The sequence below is a fragment of the Myotis nattereri genome, assembly GCF_964212035.1.
Source record: "Myotis nattereri genome assembly, chromosome: 13".
Classification (NCBI taxonomy): Eukaryota; Metazoa; Chordata; class Mammalia; order Chiroptera; family Vespertilionidae; genus Myotis; species Myotis nattereri.
This window is the reverse complement of record NC_138088.1, coordinates 20,186,997-20,205,607: the sequence shown is the minus strand read 5'-3', so window position 1 is coordinate 20,205,607 and position 18,611 is coordinate 20,186,997. Positions and strand designations below refer to the sequence as shown.

General features: G+C 58.1%; 1 protein-coding gene across 2 annotated transcripts in view; it reads left to right on the top strand.

Moving 5' to 3' along the window:
• COL13A1 (collagen type XIII alpha 1 chain) overlaps nucleotides 1-18,611 on the top strand; it is a 142,145-nt gene that overhangs the window by 82,280 nt on the left and 41,254 nt on the right. Inside the window, exons 10-16 of one of the 2 annotated variants that reach the window (XM_081105120.1) lie at nucleotides 873-899; nucleotides 996-1,022; nucleotides 1,765-1,791; nucleotides 3,581-3,637; nucleotides 8,382-8,489; nucleotides 10,820-10,846; nucleotides 11,578-11,613. In XM_081105120.1, coding sequence (XP_080961246.1) covers nucleotides 873-899; nucleotides 996-1,022; nucleotides 1,765-1,791; nucleotides 3,581-3,637; nucleotides 8,382-8,489; nucleotides 10,820-10,846; nucleotides 11,578-11,613 — 309 coding nt within the window. Of the gene's footprint in view, nucleotides 1-872; nucleotides 900-995; nucleotides 1,023-1,764; nucleotides 1,792-3,580; nucleotides 3,638-4,755; nucleotides 4,822-8,381; nucleotides 8,490-10,819; nucleotides 10,847-11,577; nucleotides 11,614-18,611 lie in introns of both variants that reach the window. The other variant, XM_081105119.1, reaches the window with a different exon arrangement.

Below are 18,611 nucleotides of genomic sequence, written 5' to 3'. Positions count from 1 at the left end.
TCCAGCCCAGTTCAGAGAGCGTGGCAGAGTGGAAACAGCTGGACCCGGATGGTCAGACAGACTTGGACTCACGTCCCAATGCCACCCCTTGTCTCCCTCGCCTGGTCTGGGAGATGGAGCTGACGTGAGCACCTTTCTCATGGGCTGGAGGGCTGGGGGGGGGGGGGGGGGGAAGATGAGCTCAGCATGTACTGAAAGCCAGCCTCAGGGTGGGTCCTCAACGCCGGAAGTGTTTGTCCCCCCCACTCCCTCCATGCCAGGCGTGAGGCCTCCACACGGGCTCCGCTCAGGCTCCTGAACGAGCCAGCTAGATGCTGCATCTCAGAGAACGTGGGTCCACCCTGAGCCCAGGCGCCTTTCTCAGCCCTGTGGCTTTGACAAGATATCCTGGAAGGAAACCCCAAGGTCCCTTATGTTCCTCCAAGGGGCCCAGGACCTGGCTTAAGTCGTCAACTTCCTGCTTCCTCTCTTTGGCCAGAGATTCCTCCAAAGCCATGAGATAGATGGGCGTGAGTGAGGCAGGCGTCACATGCAAACGCAGCCTCCTTGCTAGCCAGGGGCCCAGAGATGACGGTGGGAGGCATGAATGAGGACGGCATCTGTTCTCGGCCATGCAGGTGGGGACGGGGCACAGCTAGCCGTGCCCACGGGCAGATGAAGATGCTGAGATGTGGGGTACAGGCCACACCCCGAGAGCATCTCGGCACGGGAAGACCAGGCGTGGGTGTGGGGGTGGGGGGGCAGCCCTGGCGACCCGGGCATTCTGAGAAGCGCCGGGAAGCCCGGCTTCTAGCACAACCCCTGCCTGGGCCGCCGCCTCCGGCCTGCCTGCCTCCTGTGCGCCCACTGACCTGTGTGTTTCCTCCCCACAGGGCCTGGCGGGTCCCCGAGGACAGCCGGTTGGTACCTCACCCCAATGTCCCCCCGCAGAGAGGCTCTGGGCTGCTGTGTTTTCAGCTTTAGTTTCTAACGCTCTCCTCTCCATCTCTTCATAGGGGCCCCCAGGAGAAAAAGGAGAAAAGGTAAGCCCGCTGGAGGTTTTCTAGAATTTTCATCTTAGGTGGGGCACATAAAAAAATAATTTTAAAAAAAAGCAGGTAGGAAGGGGTCCAGAGTGGTTATTTTTAAACTTTAGTTCTTATCAGAAAGAGGGGGGGCCCGTGGTGCCTGGTATAGAAGAGAGGAAAGGGAAGCTGTTCTGGCTCCTGCTCTGTTCTTGGGGTCGGGGAAGGGAGGTCGGCGTTGGCCCTGAAGCCTGGCGCTCCTCAGCCTCTCTCAGCCCCTCCCACCTGCCACCCCCACATGTCTCCTGGCCCACTTCCAGGAGCTGCTGGGATTTTGAGGTGTCAGTATGTAAACCAGTAGCCTGGCCCCTGCCTGGCCCCCTACATTTACTCTCCAAATTTCTGATGGAGATTCTGTGGGGCTTGCCCAGGCGGATGGCACAGGGACCTGGCACCCCCCAGCTCAGAGAAGGCATCTCCGAGGTGTCAGGGCAGGTGGTATACCCCTGTAGCAGTGGAGTCCTGCTCCAGGCTCCATGGGGCCACATCCAGGCAGGCCCCGGGGTTTCTTCCATGCTGCCAGTCGGGGTGGGATGAGGAGGGGAGGGGGGTTAGTTCTCCCACCTCAGAGAGCTCAGTCCAGGACTAGAGGGGGTCTGGTGGGTGATGAGTGTGCGTGGTATGTACAAGCCCTGAGGTGCCCCTGACGGACAGCCACCAGCCAGTGCCTAACACCCTCCACTCCTTCCCCTCCCCTCAGGGTCAGTGTGGAGAGTACCCGCACCGGGTAAGTGAACCCCTAAAACTGATCAGCCTCATCTCCCTGGGCCCCCAGAACCTACAGAGCTTGGGAACAGGAGCATACGACCTCCCTGCGGTCAGCAGCCGGAGTGGGGCCCTGGGTAGCCGTGTGTTTGCCTGGCCCGGGAGTGTGCCTGTGGTCAGTGTGAGTTTGTGCAGAGCGGTCTCCAGCTCGTGTCCATCCGTCCGTGCGTGTCTGTGTATCTGCCCCGCGCTGTCCGGGCTGCGAGTCTCCCAGCAGGTGTGTATCTGTGACTCCGAGTGCCAGCTGCTCCCCTCTGCACATCGCCGCCTCCGAAAGGCCGTGTGGCTGTGCGAGTCTGTGTGTCTGTGTGCGTGTGACTGCGTGTATGTCTGGCTGCCTTCCTGGCCGCATCAGAGGGACTTTTGGATTAGTCATTGTTTCAGATGACCCAGACTCAATGGGAGGAGCTAGCTGGGGGCGGATTGTACAATTCAAGGGTGAAGTCTCCGCTTTGCCTCTTGAAGAAGCGGTGCTGGGCTCTTTACAAGCAGAGTGGGGATTTGGGGGCTGAGGTGGTCTGCCACTCCCCCACCCCACCAGCTCCTTCTTTTCCCGGGCTCTCCCTCAGGCTGCACAGCCCAAAGCCTGCAGAGTGCACCAGCCGCCTGCAGAGCCGTTCTAGAGGCAGGAGGGCTAAGGTGTGCATGGCTTCCTCCAGTGAGAGGCCCAGTGACCTGGAAAATGCCCCTGGTTTTGTAGATCAGCCTCGCCACTCTCAGACCTGGGTAGGCATCTTTAGGTGCCATTCCCCTGTCCTGAGCCTCATGGTACCCAGAAACACACACACGGTGTGGCTCACTGGTCGCCCACCTGTTGGGCAGGGGATGAGGGAGTGGAGACAAGCACAAGCCAGACTCGAGTGCACCAGGCTCCGCAGGGCCACCAGGAGGGCCTTGCTAGCAGGGTCCTGCCCATCAGACTCTTGCCCCTGGATTCCTGGGCCAGGAAGAGGCACGGGGAGCCTTGAACATGAGTAGCAGGATTGGCATGGAGGCCAAGGTTGGGCTGGGCCTGGGCAGGGGCTGCAAGCCAGCAGCCGCGTGGACAGAGCCAGCCGGTCAGTGGCATGTGCTCCAGGGACGCAGGGGCCCTGGTGTTCCGGCCAGCCTGATCCTGATACAATAATAGAAGGTCAGCTGCGTTTATTTGGAACGATGGGCTCACAGGATTGTCATGCTGCCTGAAAGAAAGACAGCTTCCCCCTGCACCGAAGACAACACAACTGCAGGCGCTTTGGGAGTGTCTTGTCAGACCTGGGCGAACGCACGAGGGTGGGGGTAGGAGAGGGCTCTCTGCCCCTAAACCCAGCGTAAGAGGAGGGAGAGGGCAGGGACAGAAGGCTCCAGAGGCACCTTGGCCACCAGGTGCAGCAAAACACAGCATTACGACCGTGGCAGTGTGGGGTCCAGGTCAGGCAGGGGTGAGAGCGGAGTGGGGAGTGGCACTTGCTGCTTATTTGGAAGTGGGTAGGAAAGCAGGGGGCTTCTAGGGCAAGTGGTTGATTGGGGGGTTGCGGGCATGGTGGGAGGCAGGCCTCCACATCCACAAGATGCCAAGGGATCCAGGCTGGTCGCTGCCTCTGTTGCAGCCTGCAGCACCTGCAGGGAGGGGAGCAGGGGCAGAAGGTCGGGATGGAGTCTCCTGGGACGGGGAGTGGGGGAGCGGGGGAGCGGGGGAGCGGTGTCTGCGGCCCCAGCACTCACTCTGCCTCCAGCCCTGTCTCACCGCCTCCATTGCCCTTCCCTCCCAGGAGTACCTAAGCGGCTCTCTAGCAGCTCTGCACTCCAACCAGATAATTACCCTGAAGGTTTGTAGGTTCTCTTCCGGGCGGCCTCTGGCCCCGCTCTGCTGAGAGGCTCCTGGACTCAGAGGCCAACATTGCATGTCCTCAGGCCCCTGGTGGGAGGGGGCAGGGCTCTGGGTGCAGCAACTGCCCCAGGAAGGCAGCCATGACCTAAAGAGGCCATGATTAGGCACCCATGCCCCCAGCTGGGCACATTCTCAGCCCAGGTGGCCTCTGGTTCTTAACACTCATCCCAGGGGCCTCGTGTGACTTAAAATGCTTTCCAAACAAAAGGTTGGTTAGATGCCATCTTTGTTTTCACTTGGGCCTAGCCACTTCCTAGAGCCGCTGGGTGCTCAGCTGCTTGAGTAGAGAGATTGAAAGCAGCAAGATTGTCCAGAAATGAAAGTCACATGCAACACTGTGGTGGCAAGCTGCCTCTCCCAAACAAGTGGTTGGACATCCTTGCCCAGCCTCTATTTTCCGAGCCGGCCAGCCCCAGGGTGAGACCTGGGTAGCACTTATCTTGTGCCCGCACTGGCCACACCCTTGGTCGGTTCAGCCCCCGGGAACCGGGCTTGGCACTGCCCTCGACCACCTCCCCAGATTCGCTGACATCGGCCTTTCTCTTTCAACCAAAAAGAGCACCCAGAGGCAGCCACACCAGCCTAGCTGCAAGTACCAATTTAGCTGGTCCTGTGGCTCCTACGTCACCAGAGCCTCTGAGTCTCCCGCCCTCAGCCCAGCAGCCCTTGTCCACCACCAGGAATGCCAGCAGTGCAATGTTGGGTTGTGTGTCAGGCGGCTTTTTCGGCCCAGCGTGGCCACCGAGGGCCGGCCCAGGCAAGGAGGACCGCTCTCCCTGTTGGGGGATGCTGCTGGCCAACACCCCAAGGGCCACTCCTCCTTTAAGGGACGGTGTACCCTCCAAGGGCAAGCTCAGCACTGCGCCCCCTAAGCCTCGGGAGTGCTGGGTCCGTGCCTCCCCTCCCTGTGCCTCACACTCGCTAATCTCTCTTCTCTCTATCTCTCCTCCGTTCCCTCTTGGCCGCCCTGCCTTCCTGGTGACTTTTGGCATCCTCCTGAACACCTGCGACCTTTGGCCTTTGCCCTCTGGCCTTCCAACTCATCTCTCTCCTCAGCTGCTGCCTCTCCTCAATTCAGTGCGACTGGCTCCGCCCCCAGTCATTAAAAGGCGCACCTTCCAGGTAGACCCCTTCCCTTTGCCCAGTCCTCCTGGGGCCTCCCGGGCTCCGCAAGTCTCTGGGCCTGAGAGGCCAGCGGGGGTGCAGACGAACACAGAACCTCACCGTCTTTTGGTTAAATTAAACCAGACAAGAATGGACCGGTCAATGCCATAGGCCCAGAGACACACACCACCCGGCCCAGCAGACCCCCAGCTCCTACTGCCCATCACTACCCACAGGAGCCGCCACCACAGCCGTCAGTGCTGCCAGCCACCCCGTCCCACATGCCGCAGGCCTGACTCCACGTCAGCCGCTCAACAGTTTCCTGACCCGGGCGTGGTCATCCTTATTTCTCAGATGAGGAAGTCAGGGCTCAGAGGCGTTAAGTGAGTTGGCCAACGCCACACAGTGCATGGCAGGGCACCCAGGCTCTCTGTCTCTTCCCAGCTGTGTGATTGGGGGCAAGTTACTTAGCCTTTCTGCGCCTCGGCTTTCTCATTTGTAAAATGAAGCTAATAACAGTTCCCACTGCCTCGGGTCGCTGGGCATGCAAAGTACTTAGACTAGTTCCTAGCACAGTTTCATTGCTAGATTACAGTGGGGCTCAGAGAGAAGGGAATTTGTGCCCCAAACAGCAAGAGGCAGGATGGGAATTGGCAGCAGATCTTCAGACCCCCCCCCCCCCCCGCCCCCCACCTACCCACCCAGGGCTCTTTCCGTTGGCCCTACACCCTTTATATTTAGAAATGCAGATTGCTTAGCATCTGATCACTTGTAACCTGAGTTTGAGGAGGGAGGAGTTTGCAGAGGGAATGTAGCCCACAATCAACAGGTGTAATCACTGTGGGCAACGGATTCCTTCTTCCTGCCTTACCAGCCCAATGAGGCTGGGTAGGACCAGGTCACACAGAACAAGAGACCTCAGACCCAGGGTTCAGGCTAAGGCACTGCAGCTCGATTCCAGGCCAGGCAGCCCGCGGCTGCCACCCACACCCCTAGCCTTCCTTACACTGCGCAGGGGGTACCCCCAAGGCCACAGGGATGCTGGGAGGGACAGGGCTCAGAGATGCTCTCTGTGAGCCTGACAGCATGGCCTGGCGCCACCATCTGCCCTGAATCAGGAGTCCAGAGGCCTGCATGTCAGGCACCTGGTAGAACAAGGCTGAAAAAAATCGCTCCAATTAACAACTAAAAATACAGAGGGACACGTGATGGGTGTGTCACCCGAGCCTGTGTATCCCCTTACACCAGCCAAACCCTCGAGAGCCTCCATGTGCTCCGAGTGCTTACCCCAAGCATGGCTCTTCGGGGGGCCCGCTGGCAGCTCAGAGAAGCACCCGGCCCGCCCCACTGTCACCCACCCCCACCCGTGCCAGACCCCACCCCAGGAGAGCTGAGCCCTTGCTCTCAGAGCGGCCATTCACCTCAACCCAGGCGGCCTCCTCCGGGCCTCAGCTGCCTCAGCTGCCTTAGCTGCCACTTGAGGAGCCCTCGCTGGTTCCAGGCACTGTCGTAAGAATTCTACGTGGATCATCTCATGTAATCCCACACCGGCCGCCGCCCGTGGCGGTCCAACCGTCATCATCCCCACCTTTCAGATGAAGAAATCGGGAGGGGCCCAGGCATGGTACTGCCTCCCTTTTCCAGAGCAAGGGGTGGGTGCGCCAGAACTCTCTGTGCGGCGTGGCCCGGTTTCCAGAGCAGAGAGAGACGGGTAGCGGCCCCTGTTCTGCCTGCTGCAGCTTCGGCCTGTCAGCCATGGTGGGACATAAAAAGGTTTGTCCCCTTCCTATCAATAAACCAATATTGATTTGACAGGCTCTGTATGATACTTAAATACTGGGTCTAATATTAGTTGAAACAGGACACTTTATAAGAGAGACGATGTGCTTAGCAGATGGTGTTGGACGTCACTTCCAACATGTAAAAAGTTGGGCGGTGAGCAGTGTTTGCTGTGGGCTTATTTGGAATGAATAGGAATAGTCTGGAGTTCCGAGTTGGGGTCCTGCCTTCCCCCTGAATTCTCATGTGACCTTGATCAGGGAACTCAACCGCCCTGAGCCTGTTTCCTTAAAGTGGGACCTGTGACCCTTTCCTGCACCTGCCTCCTCCACCGGGAGCACTCCGTGCCCTCACGCAGCTTCCCGGGGTGTGGCAGGATGAAGCCCGGGGCCCAGAGTAGCTCTGCCGGGTGCCATCTGCCCCAGGGTGTCCCAGCCAAGAGATGGCTCAAGCAGGTGCTGCTAAAACAGTGGTTCTCAACCTTCTGGCCCTTTAAATACCGTTCCTCATGCTGTGACCCAACCATAAAATTATTTTCGTTGCTACTTCATAACTGTCATGTTGCTACTGTTATGAATCGTAATGTAAATATCTGACATGCAGGATGGTCTTAGGCGACCCCTGTGCAAGGGTTGTTTGACCGCCAAAGGGGTCGCGACCCACAGGTTGAGAACCGCTGTGCTAAAATCTGACAGTTCTCCTCCTGCGTTTGTGCACTCCTGTTTACAATCATCATTTCCCGCTGTAGAGACTGCAGGAAGCATCACCAGCTCCCCTTTTATACGGGGAAGCAGGAGTCAGACAGGCTTGCTGAGATCCCCCTGAGCAGGGTGGGCGGGCCTGGAACTCGGGCTGCCTGCGTCCCCTGCAGCCCAGCCTGGAGCTCCCACACCTGCCGGGCTGTTCTGTGTTAGTCTGGCTGCAGGGTGGGCCCCTTGTCACAAGACCTGAGCCAAGAGCATCCCTGGAGCGCTGGCTTAGGATAACTCTGACCGGTCCCCAGCCCCAGGCTCTCTCTCCTCCTGAGGGAACATGAAGCTGCCCCTGCCTCCCAGGCCCTCATCCATCCTCATGCAACTGGAGAACTCATGCCCCACCTGAAGGGGGCGCCGTTCCTCGACCCAGGCCATGATTGCCCCCAGGAATGTGGGCCTAGCTGCCAGGGCTCCCAGTTTTTCATCAGAACCCATCAATCCAATTTTTTTACTTAAAATCTCTTGCCCAATTGATGAGTGAGCCCAACAAAAGTCTATGACCTCTGACCTAAGGATCGGATTTGATGCTCTGGGCCAGATCATCCAAAATGGCAAAGAGCTGCCTTAGGAAAGGAGGGACCGCTGTTCTCATTCGGCGGCTGAGAGGCCAGGATGCAGAGAAAGGACGTAGCTTGACACACGGCGGGAGCGGAGGCAGGCCCCGGTCCCAGGCTGCCTAGGCCCTAGGGGACTCTGGCGCCCTGGCCAGGCTGGGAGCAGACCTTCCACCGGGGGTCACCTCGCTCACCCCTCTGCCTCTGCCACCGCAGCAGGGCTGTCACACTGGGAACAGCAAGTCCTCTCTGGAAGCCCCTCCTCTTGGGGGCCCAATGTCTTGGCCGCCTCCTTGCTGCCACAGTCCCTGCATGTAGCCACCTCTGCAGCAGCCTCGCCATCACGCCACCACCACAGCAGCCTCCCCATCACACCACCTCCGCCTCCCCACCAGAGCCCGCACAGGCCTTCACCGGGTGCATGGCACTGGGGCGGGAACCGCTCTACAGCCTGGGGTCTCTCTCTAACACTCGTTTCCATGAATCTCAGGGTGAACAGGGCCAGGCCGGTATCCAAGGCCCACCAGGGCCTCCAGGCCCCCCTGGACCAAGTGGACCCCTGGGGCATCCGGGACTGCCAGGGCCCATGGGGCCACCTGTGAGTACCCCCTCCCTCTCTCCACAGCCTCCTCTCCCAAGGTTTGTTCTAAGAAGTCTCTGGAAGCATCCAAACTTTGCATAACCAACAGGAACCTGTGTCCCAGCCGAATGGCCAAAGGATCTGGCAAGACCATTGCACATGGGTGACCCATGCAAGGAGCTTGCCCATCCCTCCCACACGCACCTGCTACACTCTGGTTCTGAAAACACACCTCCTGGGGCCATGTCCTCAACTCCAGCCATTGCTTTCTAGGGAGGAAGTCACTAACAGGCTACCCCCAGCCCTGCAGAAAGGGAAAAACATCTCCAGGGCCACCTCTGATGCCCATTCCCTGACCCCTGGGCTTAGGAGAACCTGAGTTGGGGCCAGTGAGTTCTGACGGAGGGTTGTCCCACCGGCTGGCACCCCTAACACACATGCCTTTTCTGGTGTGTGCAGGTTTCCCACTTCTAAGCCACCACCTGGATGCCAGGTTGGCAGGGGTCCCTGCATCGAGCCTGAGGACTGGCAGGGGCCCGGGGGGTTAGCAGGCACCCCACCTCCAGGCAAGACCACACACAGGTGGCTATTTAAGCCCAGTGGCCACCAAGTCACCCATTCCCAAGCCCTGGCTAAGCCCTGGATCTTTCTCAACCCAATTTAGTGCAAAAAAAAAAGCAGCAGGGCAGGAGAACAACCCAGCAGGCATCTGGACTTCTTTGGAGAAAATGGGTTCTCAATCCAGAGCTAAGACTAATGGCATCTGTTACTGGAGGGACAGGGTGAAGGACAACGTCTGCTTAATAATGTTTTCCCATGTGGCTAACACACAGACAAACCTGGGTTTCTTTCTTATGACTGAAACCTCATACATTTCATCAGGAAACGTTTGGGATATAGGCAAAGAAAAGGTTTTCCATGGTCTCTTTTCCCATATTCAGAATTCAGCATCATTCCCATTTTGGAGAGTCCTTCCATGTTCCTCCTTAGATGTATCTGCACCTGAACATTCCCAGGTTGATAATGTTCTGACTGATACAGCAGTTTGTACCCTGTTACTTTCCCATTTGCCATCATAAGCACGCCCTTTCCCACATCAGGCGTCTCCCAGGACATGGGTCTTCGGGCTGCCGGGCCTACTGAGGGAGCAGTAATGAGTCCCTTCGGCGCTCGGTCTCCTTGAACACGGATGCCTGCACACCTGATTGTCACTGGCAAGGAGCCCCCAGGAGAAATTGCTGAGTCACAACCTCCCTGCCAAATGGCCCTCAATGAGCACAGTCGCATCCGGGTCGCTTGGCTTCACCCCTAGCCCCTCAGCCGCCCCAGCAGCCCATGCTGAGGCTCAGTGTGGGGTCCCCTGGGCTGGGCGACAGCTCCGGCTGAGCGGCACCCGGCTTGGCCGGAAGGGGGCACAGCCGTGTGGAACTAGCTTGCTGGGGGCTTGGCTCTCCTGCCCAGTTTGACCCCCTGCACGGATTTTAAATATTTCCATCATTTCTCCCAGGACCTCAGGGAAGGAGATTAGTCTCACTTTCATGGGTTTCTAGATGGGAAAGTGGAAAACCTGAAAGGAAGTGAAATTTAGGGAACTGAACCAAACCAAGCTGGGAAAACCAAAAAAGTGCTCAGAACCCACTGGCTGCCCTCCCCAAGCACATTGGGCTCCCACGCCCTGAGCCCCAGCCAAATGGTTTTCTTTGTTAGGTTTTTTTATAAAGAAAAAAAAAAACAGAGTGTGTTTTTAAACCAAGTGAAACAGCCCAGACTCCGGCATCAGGGTTTTCTGAAGCCCGTGTTTGCCATCCAGACCCGCTCCCACCACAGCGTGGAGACAGTACCTCTTCCCTCGCCTCTCCCTCGGGCTCCTGCAGGCCCTGGGCCCGCGCCACCTCCCCACTGCGGGCTGCCATGGTCACAGCGCCCGGTGGGTCGGAGACGAAGTGCTCCCCCTCAGGCTGGCAGGGCCAAAGGCAAAATCATGACTGCTGGGCAAGGCCGGCTTTCCAGGGAGGGGTCCCAATTAGGAGGTGGGCGGGTGGGGATCTGGACCAAACCACACTGTCGACTTAACATGATGCCACTGACCTATTTTCCAGTGGGCAAGCCCAGAGGAGATGCCCACGGCGCCACATGGCTCCGGAGAGGGACACCAGCCTGGTGTCCCCATGTGCCCTCGGCAGGTTTCAGACACCCTCCCAGGAGCCTCTGATCTGTTTGCTAGCACATCCAGAGCCCCTTAGAGCTCTTCAAGCACCACTCCGCCCCAGCATCCCCTGTAAACATGACCAACCTCAACTGTTTACCTGTGGAACCCACCTCCATTCACCTTTCTCTTGCTTCCGCAGGGCTTTCCTGGGCCTCCTGGACCGAAGGTGAGGGCCCTTCGGGGTGCCACACTGAGCGGGTGGGAGAGTTCCCTACAGGAGGAGGGGCAGGCAGTACTGAAGGGTTCTGCGTAGGAGCTGAGAGGGGGCTGAGCTGAGAGATGGATCAGGCTTGGCTCACTTCCAAACCACTGCCCCCTGGGAACTGGTTGGGTCCCGCAAGGATGGACCATTTGTGTGCTCGACTGACCAAGTCCTGTGGCTGGTCCCACCTCCAAGGAGCTTACAGTCTGGTTGGAAACTCAGGGTTGATGCCCAGGACACTGTCGCAACATCCCAATAAAAGTGTTTCATAAGGGGTCAGACTGGAGGGACCTTCGGGGTCATCTGGTCTCTTCTGAAACCTTATCTGGGAGCTCACGATGTCCAACAGACTCTCCCTCTGAAGCGGGGAACCTCAGGCTCTGAGGATGAGAAGCTGCGAAGCCCAACCATTTTACAAATGATGCTGAAGGCCAGGGGCAAAGTGACGGGTCCAAGTTTTCGACAGAATTGGTGGTGGAACCAAAACTGAAACTCAGGTCTCCTGCCAAGTTGACTTGTTCTGAGGAGCAGAACAGCCTCTGATATTGTTCCAGGGTTGGCTGCGCGTGGGGGTCGGAGGATTTAGACGTGGGGAGGAAGAGGGATGGGAATGTGAGGGGAGCAGCAGGAGCTGAGGGTGGGCATTAGGAAAACCCCTCTCACCATCTTCTCTTTGTCTCTCCCCCCGCCTCCAGGGAGACCCAGGGATCCAGGGCTACCATGGCCGGAAGGTAAGAAGTGGAGGGAGGGGAAGACCTCACCCCACAGCAGTAACTCAAGTGGGATCTCACCATGGTGCACACACGCATAATTTTGCACAAACACTCACCCAGCGTGAGCTTCGTAATGCGTGTGAGGTTGGCTGGACAGAGGTCATGTCTCCACTCGGGGAAGCAGGAGGCTGAGGAGGGGACAGGGCCTTGGGCATATCAATGGTCCAGCTGGACCTCTGACCCAGAAGGGTCTCCCCCGCCAACCTGGTGGCGGAATCTGTACCCAGGCGCCTCGGGCTCTCCAGGCAGAGGTCCGTGTTGAGCAGGGTTGGGGAGATGGGGTAGGGTCCCAGCCCCGCTCTCTGGCAGCTCACAGGCCAGAGAGATGGGATTCCTGCACCAATAACCCTGGTGAAGTTGTCTGTGCTGGTTGCTGCCATCACAAAGCGCTGTGTGAATACAGGGTGGTGGAGAGATTACGTCCAGGCTGGCAGGAGCTGGGAAGTCTTCTGGGAGGTGACAGCCTATGAGCTCAGTCCTGGTGAATGGGTAGGTTAGCCATTGCTGTGTAACGAACCATCCCAAACGTACTGGCTTGAAATGGCGATTTCTTTCTCATGATTCTGTGGGTTGGCCATCTGAGGGTACCGCTGGTCTCCCCTGGGCTCATTCACACATCCACACTGCATGACGGATGGAAAGGCCAAGACGGCCGCCTCCACACGTCTGGTGATTGGCGCTGGCTGTGGGCGGGCTGCCTCTGTTCTCCCTCCACTGGCATCTCAGCCCCCCAGTGGACTAGACAGGTTTCCTTACAGTGCAGCAGGCCCAGGGCAGTGTTCAAAATGGGCGAGTCCCGGTGCACTGGCATCACATTATCTGATGTCCTATCGATCAGAGCAAGTCCATGGCCAAGTCATGTGGGCGGCGGGAGGGGACTCAGCTTCCACTTCTTCTTGTGGGAGGAGTGGCAAAGCATCTGTGGCCATTTTCAATCCCCACTGGGGTCCTTCAATCAGCAAATTTCTAGGGAAATGGCATTTTAGACAGGGAAACTATTTGAACCAAGGCCCAGGGGTGGTCTTTACAGTAACTATGAAAACAAAAATAACCTTAATAAAAGTCACCACTTACCGAATGCCCGCCATGCTGCCAGGCTGTTCTTCAATGTGACCGGCATCATTTTGGTCCTAAAACCTCCCTATGAGGCTGCATGCCCAGGTCTGGGCCCTTCTCATGCTGCCACCTGCTACATGGAGCCCATCCGGCCTGCAGACCCTGGCTGGGAAGCCTCTATAGCAGTGGTTCTCAACCTTCTGGCCCTTTAAATACAGTTCCTCATGTTGTGACCCAACCATAAAGTTATTTTCGTTGCTACTTCATAACTGTAATGTTGCTACCGTTATGAATCGTAATGTAAATATCTGATATGCAGGATGGTCTTGGGCGACCCCTGTGAAAGGGTCATTCGACCGCCAAAGGGGTCGCGACCCACAGGTTGAGAACCGCTGCTCTATAGGGAGATCCAGGGAAAGGAAAGAGGCAGGACGGAAAGGGGGACACACGGGGGTCGGGAGGGGGGGGTGCGGAAAGGGAAGAATCACTCCTGAGAAGCACATTCCACACACTCCGTAATCTGGATCATTTTATGGGCGTTTGGTGGGTGAGATGGCGAGGCCTGAGAGTTCTGTAATTAGTTCTGCATAAACTGAGGAGTTTGCATTGTGTCAGGAAGTGGAAATTATAGCCCCCGCGGTTGTCTCCATCCACTCGCACAGACTCACAAAATTTACTGCCTCCTGGTGCAGAGCAGGGTCGGTTTTCCCATTAGCGGCCACACCAGTTCTTTCAAGCGGAGGAGAGAGAAACTGTAGGGCCGGCAGAGGTTGCCCTAGGGTCGTGGCGATGCCCGCAACCAGCGTCCACACCATGGCCATGTCTGTATTCTCCTGCCAACTGTGAGTCTGGTTCACCCAGAAAGGAGCTTGGGGGATTGTTGTCCTAAGAGGACTCCGCTTAGGGCTGGGGTATCATGATGATAGAGGCCCTGGTCCCATGAGGGCAGCCATCCTGGGCTCAGACGGTGGGCCAGATCATTCAACCCTGACTGCATTGCATTTGCAAGAAAGCCGCTGTGGTCCTGCTGACAGGGGGTAGCTCCTGGCCCCAGGAAGCCTGCTCTGGGGAGAGACGGCTCAGAGCTGTGAGAGAGGCTCCAGCATGGAAGGACTGGTGCCAGTGCTGATGGGTACCTTTGCAGGGAGCTCCCTGTCACCGGCGGGGTTCGGGTAGGGTCTGCCATGTGTTGAGCAGCTTCTAGATCAGATGGGAGACAGGATTAAAATCCCTTCCCGCTCAGGGAAACCATGGCTTCCTGGGGACAGAGTCGGCTCCATCTCCATAGAGAGCTCCCCTGGCTGTGGAAGGAGTGTGAGTCTCCTCCAGCCTTTGTTCAGGTCTTACTTCACCTATATCAGGCTTGTGACAAGCATCACCACTTTTTTTTTTAAATCCTCAGCCAAGGACATGTTCATTGATCTTTAGAGAAAGTGGTGGAGAGAGAGAGAGAGAGAGAGAGAGAGAGAGAGAGAGAGAGAGAGATGAGAGAAGAAACATAGACATGAGAACAGGACATCAATTGCTTGCCTCCTGTATGTGCCCTGATGAGGACTCGAACCCAGGACCTTTCGGTGTATGGACGACTCTCCAACCAAGCCACCTAGCCAGGGCACAAGCGTCACCCCTTGTAGATCTACGAGGAACTGAGAAGGCCCTTCTTCTCCTGCTCGGCTCTTGCTCCTCGCCCTTCCTTTCTCTGTCAGACCACCCCCTTGCCCTTCCTCAGCGGCCTCTGTGGAGTCTGCAGGGCTGTGAGCTCCCTCTCATGTTGCTAGGGTTTCTGGAAGGCTCCTCTGGTCTCCACTTCTCCCAGCCCATCCTTGAGTCTGGTCAGTAGGTGTTCCTGGAGCCCGAGGCGGTCTCCGCACCCTCATATCTGGGCTGGCCTTCCCTGTGCCGGGATCCTCGTTCTGTCTGTGGTTACTTCAACAAAGCCCAGAGGGTATGCACTGGGGACTGGTGGCCAGCAGCAGAGGGCTCGCCCCCAAGCATCCTTCCTTTGCCCATCATTTCCCTGTTACTCTCTTCTCCCCTCTCTGCTCTCTGCTTGGAGTAAGGCACGGGAAGGATGCCCCTGATTACAGGTGCTGAGATGAGTTGCCCGCCCCCCCCCCCCCGCCCCCAGGGAGGAGCGAGTGCTAGCAGGTGGGAACACAGGGCTGGGCCAGGGGCCAGGCTGTGAGGGGGACCTGCGGGGTAACCGAGGGACCCTCCGCATCTGCTTCGATTGCTGTGCCCCAGCGACGTGACACCATGTGGGGAGGCCTCTCTTCCAGTATGGGGTGGAACTCAGCTCTCAGCAGAGATGTTTCTCAGCCCATGAGCTTTGCTAATGATTAGCTCCATCCACCCCCTCTCCCCCAGCAACTGGGCCCAACCTGGCAGCCTCCCAGAGGCCAGCCCGCCAGCAGGGCAGGCTCTGCCCCAGCTCCTCGGAATCTAAGCCCGGTGTGGCCAGCAGGCCCTGTGCTGCCCCGGCCCCACTCAGGGCCAGCCCCGCTGCCCAGACACTGCGAGTATTGTTGTGCGCCCATGTGGTACCTATTTGATCCAAATTTATGACGCCAATCTCCTTTAAATATGTTGCAAGACACAAAGTGTGTTTAAAACATTACAACCCTGGCTCTCTTTCAAGGGGATTGACGAGGATTGTCAGACTGTATGTGGATCACAAACCCGGTGAGGGCTTATCTCTAAGCAATCGGAGCTGGTCAGTCTGTCTCCGCAGGGGGGTGCGTCTGACGCATGTGGTGGTCTGGGTGTTAAGTCCCCGGGTTTGCATGAAGGACTGTGGCTGAGCGCACGCTCCCTTCCACAGCTGTGGGCTGTGCGTTTTCAGACCAGAGGAGGTGGGATGTGAGAACCTCGTGCTAGAGCCGCTGGTAACTGCAGTCACCCCCCCCCTGGAGGCTGCTGGGCTCCCCAGAAACAGGGACTCCCAGGGGAGCAGGCCCATGAGCCCTGTGGTTGGATGGCTAGGACACTGAGGTGGGGGCGTAAGGAGTGGGAGCTCAGCCACCCGGCCCGTGTCAGTCCTTCTACGAGAGGATGTGTCCGTTCTGATCTGCCGGTCAGAGCAAGGGGCCATGTGGTGGACACACTCCCGTAGAATGGCGGTTAGCATTATTACAGCTATGTTACGGGGCCCCTTCAACATGCCAGTTTGTGAATAAGGCACTTGGCACACATCAGCTTACTAGATCTTTATAACAACCCTCTGAGGTGCATTCTATCCTCATCCCCAATTGGCAGATGAACAAACTGAGGTTCACAAAGGTGAACCCTCGAAGGTCCACAGCCAGGAAGTGGTGGAGTCAGATCTGTCCGACCCAAAGCCTTGCTCTGAATGACTACCACCTGGGCCTTACAGCTGGGGGTCCCCAGGATTTCCAGTAGGGAGGTCCCCCTCCACTAGGAGAAAAGAAGGTGAGTGTTCAGCTCTTTTCCTTCTTGTGAGGAAAGGTAGTGGCTGGATCCGGGCCTTTCTCTGAGCCCCCTGGCTCTCTGTGAGCAGTACGTGGAGTGTCTATAGCAGAAAGCTTGGGGTGCGCGGTGCATTTTAGTTGAAGAACCAAGGGAGTGTGGTGTTTTTTCCACTGGCACCGATTTCGCCTCAGTGGTTCCTGCAGGGAGTTGGCATGGTCCCGGGGTTTCCAATAGAGCCAGGAGGAGGCAGCTTGGCTCAGCCCCACACTGCAGCTATTCCGGAACCTTCCTGCACCCCTCTGGCCCCCAGAGGACCTGCGCACCCCCATGCTTCTCTCGGGCTCACAGGCAGAGTGCTTCGTCCAGATAGAAGCCATGGATACAGAAACGTCTGGGATGGGGACAGCACGCTTTCAAAGCCACGAAATCCTAGTGGGGACAGCCAGGCCATTTAAATTAAGGCCGATCAGGGAGCTGAGGCATGGGCTCCAGATCTGAGGCTGACGGGCTCCCACTCTGCCGGTTTCCAGCCCCAGCCTCCGCTCTCTGGGCCCCATTTCTCCTGCACTCCAAAGTCCACGGATTAATTAGAGCTGACTTTTCTTTTTGGAACTAACTACAAAATCACCCGATCTCAAATCGAGATTACAAGCCAGCCGCCCTTCCAAAGCCCTGGCCTTCGACGGGGCGCCTGACCCGGTAATTCCCCAGATCACTTCCTGCCAGCCCCAATTACCGGAGGGCCTGGCATTTCCGTGGCCCCGGGCCTCCCTGCTCCGGAGCTGCTAGAGCAGGAACAGGGCACTGAGCTGCCCTCTTCCCGGAAGGCAGTCCTGGGAACGCTGTAGGTGAGAGAAAGACCTTGGCTCTCCTCACCCGCATCTTCCAGCCCAGGAAAGGGCCCGGTCCAGGCCTGAGGCCAGAGCTGCCTGCTGGGCTGCCCCCAGCCCTCCACTCCCCGCTCAGACAGGTCTTCTCCTCCCTGCAGAGAACAAAGAGTCTGTGTGTGGAGCTGCCTCGGCCCAGGGCCCCCCACCCAGCGTTAGGGAGGTCCATTCATCTCCCCGAGCTCCTCTGGCCTGACCTTTGCTGGGCTGGGGAGCTGACCTTGAAGCCCCCACCTCCTTCCAGACTACGTTTTCTTGCCAAGTCCCTGCCCCGCTTGTTCCACAAACAGTAAATCACCAATTAAGAGGCCACTCCCGCTGGACGGGAGCAAGGCCAGCTTGTGCTCCAAGGAGCTCGCTTCCATCCTGTCGTCTGGATAAAGGATGGGTCCTCACCTGGAGGCCAGGACCAGCATAGAGAACCTATTGATGCTGCAGTGAGAGCACAGGCAGGGCCCAGCTGAGAGTCAGTGACCTTGTGAAGTCCTGGCTGGGACAGGTCCTCAAAGTCATTCAGGGCACCCTCCCCCCTCTCCCCCCCACACACCCACCCACCCACCTGTGCTCACCCAGAGCTTTCTTAGCCACGACGAATGGAACCCACCCCTCCCAGGCCGGCCATCAGGCATTGGTTCTCGGCACCAGGTGGTGTGTCGGCGCCACCTGTGGGTCACAAGCCTGGTCCCACAGCAGCCTGTGCCACCCATGCTCTGTGCCCCTGGGGCAAGAGCCTTTGTAATGCCCAGGCACCCACTCCCCAGCTGGAGGACGCCAGACCCAGTGGCTGACACCCACCCAGAGGCTCCCGGTTGGGAGGACCTGGGAAAGCAGAGATAGAGGTGTAAAGGGGCGGGGGCTTTGGCAGACTATGGGAGCTCCCTCCCACCTAAGGTAAGCGGTGAGTTAGTGGGCCTAAATTCAGCACGATTCCAAACTTAACCTCTTAAAAGGAACTTTTTTAAGAAGAAAGCCGGGAAAGGACCCTCTAGATGTGCCCTCGCTGAGATGGGCCACCAGGGAAAGCTGTGTGCACAGGCATCGGCCTCCTCGGCGCGCTGGCTGCCTCCTCCCTGCAGACAGGCATGCTTGCCACAGCCACCCCAAGTCCTTGACAGTGGCTCTCACCCCTCTTTCACCTCGGCCACCGTCCAGGAACCAGCGCTTTCTGTTAGGACAGCACCGCCCCCAGTTCAGAGGTCAGGCTGGCGCACGCCCGTGGAGACAGGCCCTGGAGAAAGGAGGCTGATGAGAGTGGACTGAGCCCGCAGGGGGGTCAGCGGAGGGCGCCCCTGCTTCCTGCCCGGCAAAGGGCTGGGAGTGAGGGAGGCCCTGAGAATGGGGATCAAGGGAGCCTGAGTCGTTTGCAGAATTAAGAGACTTGACCCAGGAGGGAGGGAGGGGGCAAAGGTCAGCCACGCTAATGAGGAGGGCTGCCTCCTTAGGAGGCTCCCAGGGGCCGGATTTCCCTGGAGGGCATGGCTATGTCTTTACAGACAAACCCACATGCGCTGAAGACAAGCCCAATTAGCCGGAAGCCCTCACTCCCAGCGCCTGCTCTGCATGGCTCCTGTGGAGACGGGAGAC